We start from the raw sequence: 12,343 nt of genomic DNA on the forward strand, positions 1-12,343 counted from the left end.
TCTGCGTCCGCGCTTTCTCGCGCAAGTCGATCGCAATGTGGTCCAGCGGACTTACAAACAATTCGTCTCACGTTTCACAAATATTTCTCGCAAAATCTTATCAACGATCCGGGATGATCAAAAACAAAAGTTTTGCTTCATTATTTCGATTACATGTGCATAATTGAAACGACAAAATATTTATAAGATATCGTGGCGTTTTAAAAAGCTTGGTGTAACTTATTTTAAAAAACATGTGGTGATAAATATATAATAATAAAAATTAATCTATATATGTGAAATTATAATAAAATGTTAATCTGTTTTAAAACCAGTTTGTTAAATAACATTGAATTATGATCAAATCGTGCAATTTAGCACAATGTGCTTTCCGTTAAAACTGTTTTTGATCAGTGCGAAAATAATTTATGACTAATAACAACATATTTCTGCAATCGTCGGCCAGAAGAATTATAAAATTTACGGCCTTGTAAAAAAATCAATTTTCTGAACAATAATGTACCTCAACACGCTCAAGTGGCACATCGTTACCTCGTTCGCCCTGTATCGCACGAGATAAGATTTCAGTCATGGTGGACAAATTGCACGAGTACGAAGGGCTGACGGGCAGAATTCATAGCGTTCGTGACACCATCAAGGAACGATGGAGCGTGTGGAAGGAATGGAAGAACGGTTTGAATCTGGATCAAGGCCTGGATGGATTGAAGCATCAATTGCGCCGGCCGCCCAAGCTGGAACGCACGTTAGAAGATTATTCTCACATTTACAGGTGAGAAGTTTCAATCGTTTATTCAATTTCGTTCTCACCACTCATTCGCAATAACGTAACTTGCGCATTACATAATTATCGCTCGTGAGTGACAATTGATTTGTATTACATATTTATATTTCCTATATCTTTATTAATAATGTTTTAAAAGAAATATTTAAAAGTAAAAGATGCATACCTCTTGCACATAAAAGTTAAGTGTCTAATTAATTCATTAATTTTCCATTCAACAATCTCAGAAGAAAAACTCGCGCTGAGCTGGTCAGAGTGTCGGCGGCCGTGATGGGAATCGAGTTCTCGTACGCGGCGGAAACCGCCTTCGTGTCGCCGACATTGCTGAAGATCGGCGTCGATCACCAGCACATGACGCTGGTATGGGCGCTGAGTCCCCTCGTGGGCTTCTTCGTGACACCCATCCTCGGCAGCATGAGCGATCGCTGCAGACTCGTACACGGCAGGCGGCGACCCTTCATTCTTCTGTTGGCCCTCGGGGTTTTTATAGGCGAGTCACTGAACGCTGTTCCCAAAAGTTGGATCTGTATAAAAAAATACTTTTGAATCAAGTTCATTTACGAAAAACACTTGGATTCATTACAAAAGTTGAAAAAAGCTGCGGTAATTAATTCTTTAAGTTGACGTCGACTTTAAATGATGTTAAATCTTCTGATTATTTAGTTCTTTGTGGAAACTGAATCCTGTGATTTGTCTTAAAGCGTGATAATACATCGATTTTTTTTATCAAAATTGAATTTTATAGCTTCTTGCTTCTTTATAGAAATTAAACTATAAAAAGTTTTCAAATGGCTCAAGTTTAAAATTTAGAAGATTAAAATAAGCTGCAATTTCCTTTCATTGATTCTATTTCATTGATTCAAGTGCATTTCTCAACTGCAGCAAAACAAAATAGCTTCTTTGAAAAGTAAAATTTCTAATGTTAGAAAGAAAAGAAAATTGTTTACAATTTCCTAGGTCTCATTTTGGTGCCGAACGGCGAACATATCGGCTACGTATTCGGCGACAGGCCGTCTCATACAAACGAGACGATTCCTCTTGGACATCGCACAACGGCGAAGCTATCCGAGGAGAGGACGCTTTCCGAACCGGTTGGCAGGGCTTCCTCGCACTCCTGGGGCATTTTCTTCACTATCCTCGGCACGATGCTGCTCGATTTCGACGCCGACGCTTGTCAAAGCCCGGCGCGAGCTTATCTCCTCGACGTCACTATACCTGGTAAGCAATCCATAATACTCTGCAAGAACCTTGACTGACAGATTTGAATTAAATTAATAATCAAGAAAAACATCTCACCAAAGATCTAATTACAAAAGAATTTATAATCTGAATAAAAAATAAAACTTAACTTAAATAAACATTTTCTTAATTATATTAAATTTATTCTCAATTAAATTTTTCTAAGATCTTTATTTAAATTTAAATTAATTTAAAATTGAGCAACTTTATTTCATTAATGTGAATGTATTTGCAGAGGACCATGCCAAAGGCTTGAGCACGTTCACCGTAATGGCGGGTTTAGGAGGTTTCATGGGCTACGGGCTGGGTGGCATCAACTGGGACGCCACCTCGCTCGGTATCATGCTCGGCGGACATCTACACGCGACTTTTACTCTGATCACAATCATCTTCGTCATCTGCGTCGTCTGCACGATCACCAGCTTCAAAGAGATACCCCTCGAAGTGCTCGAAAGGGATCAGTATCAGCAAGTAGACGAACCAAAGGTGAATTCTCGTTTAAATAATTTTACTATCACTCTTATATTTCGCACGCGAGATGATCTCTTTTGTGTTTAGCCACCGGAAGAGACCGAAAGAACGACGGAAGGCAAGCGAGATGAACACGAGAAGATCATCCTCGACGAGTCGAAGACATACGGCGCCCTCGACGCCGAGAGCAACGAGAGTGATCCCTCAAAAACGAAGGTACTCGCACTACGTAGTTTTCAAAAAATGTCATGCATTTTTAACAGAAAAAAAAATATCGATCAAGGAATCCACCCTCGATCCGCTGTCGACGCAAGCAGCCTCTGATCGTCCCGAGCAGCCGGTCTGCGAAGGTAGCCACGTCAACTACGGCTTCGATGAGGGCGAGGTGAATCCCAAAGCCACCCTGAAAGAGTACCTGCTGTCCATCGTCTACATGCCGCGCAGTCTTCGCCAGGTAGATACTCGACGATCTTCTTCTTTTTCATTTTTTCTTCTTTTTCCCATTTATTCATTTCGAAGATTCGATTTCTGGCATCTTGACTGTCAGGTGTGTCTGACGAATCTGTTCTGCTGGATGGCGCACGTATGCTACTCCCTGTATTTTACCGACTTCGTGGGCGAGGCGGTGTTCGGCGGTAATCCACGAGCGCCCAGCGACACCAAGGAGCGGGAGCTCTACGAGGAAGGTGTGCGATTCGGATGCTGGGGCATGTCCATGTACTCGCTGTCCTGCTCGTGCTACTCGCTCATCATCGAGCGACTGATTCAGCGCTTCCGCGCGCGAAAAGTAAGAATATAAACGCGCGGGTATAAACACCTATAAATGAGAGAAGATCTTTCGTAACGTATAATAAATAATTGTCAATCTTTCATTTAGTTTTAATAGAACTTTTAAATTTTAATGAAGTTTCGATAATATTCTACTAAAATCTACTTATTTGTCAATCAATCGACACACTTTTTGGTCAAGAAAATATATTCGAAACGATTAATTCGTGCCAATTTTTGATCGCTCGCCAAATAACATTTCTACATTCAGGTTTACATCTACGGGCTGCTCTTCTACAGCATCGGCATGCTTCTGATGGCTTTAACAAAGCATCCGGCCGGCGTGATCATCTTCTCGTGGACCGCCGGCGTCATGTATTCCACGCTATTCACCATGCCGTATTTACTGGTAGCTCATTATCACGCGTCTTCGACCTTCGCCCTTACGACGGAAGGCGACGCGATCTCCGGTGGTTTCGTACGTGGATTAGGCACCGACGTCGCCATCGTCTCCTCGATGGTATTCCTCGCGCAATTTCTATTGTCCTGCTGCTTGGGCACGATCGTCAGTCTGACCGGCAGCACCGCGGCGGTGGTGTACGTCGCCAGTGTCCTGGCGATGTGCGGCGCGGCCTCGGCCACGCAGATCATGTACCTGGACCTGTGAATCTTCCTTGTCGGACTTTAGATGTTAAGCCGTTTGATCCTTTCGACTGCGCGTAGCTTTCGCCAACCTCGCAGAGAAGACTAAAGCGTTTCATTCGAAAACACAAAACATTCCAAAGGTAAATATAAGATAATCAAAATAAAGAATTCAATAAATTGTAAGATAATCATCAAACAATCAGATAGTTCTTGCTTAAATCCTGTTAAGTGTTTAGTAAGCATATCATTCGGCTGCGACCTCGCTCGCTTTGCGTTAAATAACTTCGCCGGAGTTAACCGGAATTGTTGTTTCAACGCATGTATTTCGCCAACTAATAAACTGTTAACATTACATTAATATTACGATAATTGAGTGTTTCAAATATCACTGTGCCATCTTGATTCGTTCTAACTGTAACACTTTGATCGATTAACGGACGGATTAACAGGACGGATGTATATGTAACGTGTAACAAAATAACAAATAATTGTTAAACAAACCGTCAATATACGAGTCCCAAACTAAACGAGTCCAAGCTTTCACGTGCGAAGATTATTGATACACTTTTCCAGAATGTCCTTCCTGATTCTCGGATAATCCGTATTTTGCTTCACCACTTCATTGCACGCTTCGATGGCGTCCGCGTAAGCTTTCGCCTTCAGGCAGCAGTAGGCCAGCTTGTAACCGATCGACAGTTTCGTCTTGCCGCCGCATTTCCACGCGTGGGCGTACCTCGTCGCCGCCTCGCGGTAATTCTGATCCTTCTCGGCGATGTATCCTGCAGACAAAATTAATGTCGCTATCTTAAATTTATTTAAAATTCACTACAAAGCTTAACAAATTTTCTCAAAATTGACTAAAATTTATTCAAAAATACCTTAGAACTTTGATTTTACAGTTTTGAATAATAATTATCCCATAATTTTTAATAACTTTTACATTTAATCTGACCTGATAATTCATGAGCTCGCACGCAGGTAGCGTTGTGCTGCAACACTCGCTTCAGCAGCTCATTCGCCAGTTCGTACTTGCTGGATTGCACGTAGATATCCGCCAGTAGCAGCCAGCAGCGTTCCAGATATTCAGCGTCCTCGAACGTCCAAATGTTTTTGCTGACGCGTTTCAAGTGATTGCGGGCGCGCGGCGTTTGCTTCAGCAGGATGTGAGCGGTGGCCATGCCAAGTGCAGGCCCTACGTGATCCCGCAAAGTCTCTTGGCTGGCCAGCGCGGTGCAGTCTTGCAAAGCCTTTTCGATATTCGATTTCTGCTTGGTAGCCAGCAGGAAGAAATCGCTGAGCAGCTTGTGCGTCAGCTCCTCGTGAGGACTGCCTTTGGGATTCAATTCCTGCGATAATTAAAATCAATTTAATTATATAATATTGATAGAATATTATAAAATGTATTTAAACAATTATTTAATTAAATAATTTCAATATAAAATAACTACTTATTTTTCTATTTAATAAAAAATATAAAGAAGAAAATTCAATTAAATACGAGTGCTATCGATATTAATGTAAAACCTGGAGTAATCGGTAGGCCGTTCTCAGAGCCATCGTCCTCGAGTCTTGATACTCGGCGTCCTCGTCGTTGAACGCCTCGTTCGACAGAGTGGTGTCGTCGTCGGGATCCAGGCAGATCTCGATCATGTTGTAGATCGCCTGCTGGCCCCATTCTGGGTCGCGTCGCGCATAGTTGAAGTTGCGAAGAGCGGAGTTCAATTTACCAGTCCGCCAATCCAGCAATCCGGCGCAGTAATAAAAACCGGCCTCGACGTTGCCGGCGCCCATCGCGACCTGCGCGCGCTGCAGCCATTCGTCGAGGTCGTCCATAGCACCTACGATAAATTGCGTTAGATTCTACATCGAAATAATTTAAACAAACAACAGATTTAATAATAATTTCAAAACCTGTTCTGCGCGACACTTCTATCAATCTTGCTAGGGCAGTCCAGTAAGTCGGTTGACGTATCAGCAGCTGTCGGAAGTGAAACGCTGCGGTCTCGAAGTCCACCTTGCGAAACGCGAGATCCGCCATCATCACGGATGCAGCCTCGTTGTTGGGATCAGCGTTCAGCAGGATGGAACAATTCTGCGCGCATCGGTCTAAATTGTTCATCTAATAAATTCAAAAACATTTGTATTAGAGTTTCTGTAAAAAAATCGAGGCTTAAAAATCTAATTTGTTTAATAAACAAAGATCAACTATTTATTAATTTAATTAAAGCTTCAAGATTTAAAAATCCATCTTTATTTTAAGACTCGATAACCATTCAATAAATAAAAATCGATGAAACAATCGGCTAAATAAATAAAAAATAAAGAAATAAATCAAATTCTCTCGTTATTATTTTGATTAAAAATTAGAACTCTTTGAAATTAAACTTCAAAATATATATTCACTATAATTACCTGCATATATAGCTTCGCCAGAGAAAGCAGAGCGTTTACGTCCGTAGGCTTGTGAGCTAACGCTTCTTTATAATATATTATGGCTTCGTCGTAATTCCGCAAGGTCGATGCGTAATCGGCCATCGTCAGACAGATGTTCGCCAGTGCGTGCTTCTGATCCGCAATGTCCGGCGAGACACTAAGACGCTGAATATATCTATGTTGATTCTCCTTGGCCTCCTTCAATGTCGCCAGCGCGCCCCTAACGTTGCCCGACTTCTCGCGCACTTTAGCGAGCAATAGCAGCTCTTGCCCTCGCATTTCCAGGCTCAGGATGTCGGATTCGCCTCGCTTGTCTAAATAAAAAAAAAAATCCACTCTTTAAAAAAACATGAAAAATCGATACTCGAATGTATCGAAAGTATTGTTGACGCTTCCCCGCGACGATGATTAATTATCGCAATTATTCTGACAGTTTGATACTTTAAGGGTGAAATCAGATGATACGGAAAAGAGCTGCGGAACGGAGAATGCGTCATTAAGACAGCTAATCACTTGCGGAATACAATCGTACGCAATAGAACGAAAGTAATTTTCACGGTTATTTAAAATTAAAAAAATTTTATTAAAATATTTAGATTTCATAATTATTACATTACTGTAATAAGTGCGGGCGCGTAACACGCGCCTGTATTGTTGTAGGCACATAAAAATAAGGTTGTAATAGTGTAGCTCCACCGGTTCCCGATAGAGACATTGCGTTTACAAACATCTAAGGTCCATATTGGGTGTACTAATCAGGACCCGATCACTCTTGCCTGATCAGTTCCTTATCAAAACCTTATTAATATTTTTACTCGGGACCCGATCGGGTTTTTTGATCGAGACATGATCGGGTTCCTGATCGGGACCCAATCGGGTTTTCTGATCGGGTTTCTGATCGGGACCCGATCGGGTTTTTTGATCGAAACATGATCGGGTTCCTGATCGGGACCCGATCGGATTTTTTGATCGGGACCCGATCGGGACATGATCGGGTTTCTGATCGGGACCCTGATCGCGACTATGATCCATTGTGGTAGATCCAACCATAATTTTATAGTTGGATCGACCATAATCCATTGTGGTAGATCCAACCATAATTTTATAGTTGGATCGACCATAATCCATTGTGGTAGATCCAACCATAATTTTATAGTTGGATCTACCACAATGATGGTCGATCCAACTATAAATTATGGTTGATCTCCAATGGATTATGGTCGATCCAATATAAAATTATGGTTGGATCTACCACAATATATGGTCGATCCAACTATAAAATTATGGTTGGATCTACCACAATGGATTATGGTCGATCCAACTATAAAATTATGGTTGGATCTACCACAATGGATTATGGTCGATCCAACTATAAAATTATGGTTGGATCTACCATAATCTATTATGGTTGAATTAACCATAAAATTATGGTTGGATCTACCACAATGGATTATGGTCGATCCAACTATAAAATTATGGTTGGATCTACCACAAAAAAGTTATTTTGGCGGTTATTTAAAATTAAAAAAATTTTTTTTAAATATTTAGATTTTATAATTATTAAATTATAATAATAAGTGCGCGCGCGTAGCGCGCGCTTGTATTGTACTAGTTCATTTTTAAAAAAGGCATGTAAGATCTATACTCGAATGTATCGAAAGTATTGTTGACGCTTTTTCGCGACGTTGATTGGTTATCGCGATTATTTTGACAGTTTGAGAGCGAAGGTTATTTTGACGGTTATTTACAATAAAAAATTTTAAAAATTTATTAAAATATTTAGATTTCATAATTATTAAAATACCATAATTAAAATTACATAATTATGAAAATAATAAGTGCGCGCGCGTAGTGCGCGCCTGTATCGTTCTAGTCTTTAATTAAAAAAGAAATGTAGTTATAAATAATTTTTAACTATTAAAAAAGTTGAAATACATAATGCAATCTGTGTTATTAAAAAGTTAATTAATGATATAATCATTTATTTTACACTAATAAATTATAACGTTTTTTGTTTTAATAATTTGATTGGCTAAAATAATTGATAAAAAAATAATTACCTTGAAGTTCTTGCACCAGAGTCGCCTCCGCCTTGTCGTACTGCTTCATCTTCATGTACAGCTTCGCCAGATCTATCTTCAGAGCGGCGCAATTGTCCTGTTTTACTATGTCCTTGTAATAGGTGATCGCCTTCGCGTATTGATGCGCCTTGACGAGCGCCTTGCCCATCTTGTTCGCGATCTCCACTTTGTCAATCGGATTCTGCGAGAGCGCCTGCTCATACGCCTCTATCGCTCTCTCGGGCTCCTGTATGGATATATAAGCGTTGCCTAACATGCTATATGTCCTCGGTCCTGGACAGTGTTCTACCAGTTCTCTGAAAAGCCATCGAATGTCGCCGTTATCAGTCCTCATTCTAAGTTTGATATAAATAATACGTTAAATGTATATAAAAAAAGAAATCAATTAAATGACAAAGATTAATTAAAAATATAATAAATAAAAAGACAGAGAAAGATACGTAAATACTATTAAATCTTGTAACCAGTTTCCAATTTTTTAATTATTAAAACATAAAAATTAAAACTAAAAATAATAGATAAATTAAACAACAAAGGATCACAAGATTTCTTACCTGAAGCACTTCGCGAACGCCTGACGGTCCTTTCTGTAGTTCAGGTTGATCTCGGCCAGCCTGGTGTGCGCCTGAACGTAATACGGTTGTCCGGGATGAATACTCTGTAAGGAGCCGACGGCGTTTTCGAGCTCCCCCATGTCTAGATGAACCCCGGCGGCGCCGATGGTGAGCCTGCCGAGCTCAGCGGTGCCGGCAAGATTCATTTTCGCCTCATCGACAAGCGTAAGTGCCTCGGCGAAGCGCCTCGCCTTGCTGTACGCGGTGATCAGTTCGAGGTACAAGCTCGCGCGGTCCGACGTGGACATGTCGGACTTCCTGCTGACGTTGCCGGTCAATCCCGCCAGCGACATCGCCGTCTGGCAGCTCTTCACGCAGCTGTCCAAGTCGCCGGCCTCGCGTTGCACCATGCCGATGATTAGATGGTAGAGCGGCTCGTCGCGGATCTTGAAGTTGTAGCTCAGACCGACTTCCAAACTCTGCGAGGCGAGCTGGTACTTGCCCTGGTAAGCCAGGATCTGCGCCATTGCGAGATGTGCCTGTGCGTTGGATGGTTCCACTGCGTCCAGTGTCCTTAGCAGGACAAACGCACCGTCGTAGTCGCCGCTCTGCATCTTCGCTCTGCTGAGGAGTAGCAGAGCCGCGCTGGAACCCGGACAGGCCTCCACTAATCGCTCCAGCAAGTGAACGCTCGGTTCTTTCTCCATTGCTCTGCCCAGCTTAAAAGTTTCATAGAAAGATGAATTTATTTCGGAGTTAAATAAAAATTAAATGTATAGAATTTGTACAGCAAAAAAAAATAAATTAAAATGTTAAAAAATTCGATAAAATTAAAAGTTAAACTAGAAGGAAATTTATATATTAAAAGAAATTAAATTTATTACAAGGAAAATTGATATGACTGTATTCTTACAATTAATATGCAATTAATATACTTTCTCTTTTATAAGTTCGATAAGCAAATTACTTACCTCATCGCTCATCGGTGATTTATTCAGGGAATACATCAAACGTTGCTTTGCAATTTCGAGACACAGATCGGGTCTCAGCTCGCTGAGATATTCGTAGCCGTACGGCAGGCCCTCGCAATTTTTTAGCAAGAGATTTGCCGCCGCATCCAAATAATTAAGTGTCTTCCTGTTATCTTCATTAGCGGCAATCTTGGCAGACATGAGCAGCAGCCGCACGTTTGTCGAATGCGGCTGAATTTCCATCATGATGTCTATCTATGGAACATAATATACAAAATAAATAATATATTTTTTCATAAAGTAACAACAGAAAATGTTGAAAAAATGAAGAAAAAAGGCAATAAAAATGAAACGCGCAAAAAACAATTTGTTGATAAAAAATACGAAACAAAAACGTCTCCTTTTGTATTTTTTATCAATAAATTGATTTGTGTCTTTTTTCCTCGTTAATATTTTCATATATTTATATATAAAATATCATACTAACATACTTTTGTATTTCCTTTTATTAGTTGAAAAATTGGAAAACTAATTTCAAAGATTTTTGAAAAATTAAGTGCATATTCATTCGTTCTTTCATTTATTTACCTGCTGGCGCGCCTGGTCCAGATCGTCCGCAGATCCGTGCAGCAGTTGGCAATGAGCCAGTCCCATGAGGGCCGCGAAGGAGGACTGATCCGCGCGAATAGCGTTCTTGTACCAGCGCTCGGCGTCTTTGGTATTGCCGAGTGCGATGTACAGATCGCCCAGCTCCGACATGAGTTCCGCGCTGCCCGACGACGTCGCCTGCAGCATCTTCTCAGCCGCTCGCGCCAGCTCCGACAGAATTCCGTGATCCTGGAACGCTACGCCGGTGAACAAGCGTAGATTGTCGATCAGCAGCAGCACGTTCCGCGATTCGGCGAGCGACAGATTGCGCAGGAACAGCTGCAGCTGCGGCAGACCTTCGCCGGGATTGCCATCTCGGCAAAAAGCTACCACCGAGCTCGCCTTGATGGCGTCCAGGTTGTTCGACTCGATCACGAGCACTCGGTTCACCATCTCCAACACCTGTTCCCAGTCCTTCGCCGCCAGCAGGCACTTTGTCTTCTCTATTAGCGGCAGAGGCAGCTTAGGATAGCGCACAACCAGGGAATTCAGTATCGACACAGCCTCCGAGTGGTTGCCGGCGCGTCGCTTCACCTCCGCGGAGCCCAACAGCGCGCTCAGATTCCTCGACTCCTCCTTCAGCACCGAATCGAAAAAGCTCCCCGTTTCCGCGATGTCCGCGCCGGACCTCAGATTGAGCTCCAGCCATCCCTTGACGAGTAGCACGTTAACATTCGTAGGCTTCAGCTTGTACGCTCTGTCCACGTATTCTTTCGCCTTGTCGGCTCTGCGCGAGAGGATCAACACAGACGTCGCGAGGCACAGCGCGACGCAGGAGGCTCTTCTGCGTTCGTCCCGGATCCTGTTTTCTATCTGGCTCACGGTACTCCTCTCCACGTCGCCGTCCGCCAAGGCGACGCTCTGCACGAGTAATGCCGGTAGCGTGAAGTCCGCTTGGTTCAGCAGACTTGTGTTCTCCTTCACGGCCTCGTGGCTCTTCCCGATAAGAACGTACGCCAGGCAGAGCAACAGACGCAGACGCTCGCTGCCAGGATGAGCGTCGCGCGCCTGCTTTGCTTGAGCCAGCATGCCGTTGTAGTAACGCTGGCGGCAGTACCACTCGATCAGAGCCACGTATTCTGCCTCCTCCATTTTTTTAGTTTTTTCTTTGTTACAATTTTTTAATTTTTAAACTCAACTCTGAAATTTTAAAAATGTATGAAAATGTAAAGAATAAAATATATGTCTTGGCTACCTAAATTTTTTATTTGTAACCTTGTATTGAAGTTAGAACTTGAAGTCTTCGGGATCCGGCAATTCATAAACAGTATCAGGATGCAGAGCGGTCGAGTTGGGACCATCCAGGATGTCAGGCGGACCCACAATGCGTTCTTCCAGATCAGAATTTTTCACTGCGCGATAATACTTCTGCAGGTACTCGCATCTCAAGTACATGTAGTAATCGTTCACTATAGCATACGTGAACGCTGTCTGAAAATGCACAAATATATGTATGCTCTATTTCAAAAGTTCAAAGATACTTGGATAAATCTTGAAATACTTTAATCTTTTAAATAATATATTAAAGTTTAATTATGAACATCTAAAAGTAAAGTAAGTTATAGTAAATTTTAGATGTTAAACTAACAATTTAGTAAACATAAAAATAAAATTGTAAAACTATCCTTGTAAACATATTACTGATAATATATTAAACAAATCAATAATTATAATCTGCACATTTGCATCAAATTAAAAATTAAAAGATAAGTTCTGCTGCTTTTATACCTCAGCTAAAAGTCGTGCCAGACC

At 41.7% G+C, this 12,343-nt stretch overlaps 2 protein-coding genes across 2 annotated transcripts; one reads left to right on the forward strand and one right to left on the reverse strand.

Moving 5' to 3' along the window:
• Positions 1-4,431, forward strand: lovit (loss of visual transmission). Its single transcript, XM_012374932.2, has 8 exons — positions 1-769; positions 1,009-1,271; positions 1,739-1,999; positions 2,256-2,506; positions 2,579-2,707; positions 2,775-2,945; positions 3,039-3,278; positions 3,531-4,431. The coding sequence occupies exons 1-8, from the start codon at positions 570-572 to the stop codon at positions 3,924-3,926; spliced, it is 1,911 nt and encodes a 636-aa protein (XP_012230355.2). The 5' UTR covers positions 1-569; the 3' UTR covers positions 3,927-4,431.
• Positions 4,208-11,949, reverse strand: LOC105676769 (tetratricopeptide repeat protein 21B-like). Its single transcript, XM_012374928.2, has 10 exons — positions 11,807-11,949; positions 10,532-11,731; positions 9,944-10,198; positions 8,973-9,691; positions 8,398-8,714; positions 6,317-6,651; positions 5,816-6,023; positions 5,429-5,742; positions 4,857-5,250; positions 4,208-4,683 (listed from the first exon to the last, which is right to left on the reverse strand). Exons 2-10 carry the CDS (start codon positions 11,681-11,683, stop codon positions 4,445-4,447), a joined length of 3,933 nt encoding a protein of 1,310 aa, XP_012230351.2. The 5' UTR covers positions 11,684-11,731; positions 11,807-11,949; the 3' UTR covers positions 4,208-4,444.
• Between the last annotated feature and the right edge of the window lie 394 nt (positions 11,950-12,343).

The sequence above is a fragment of the Linepithema humile genome, chromosome 8 (assembly GCF_040581485.1).
Source record: "Linepithema humile isolate Giens D197 chromosome 8, Lhum_UNIL_v1.0, whole genome shotgun sequence".
NCBI lineage: Eukaryota > Metazoa > Arthropoda > Insecta > Hymenoptera > Formicidae > Linepithema > Linepithema humile.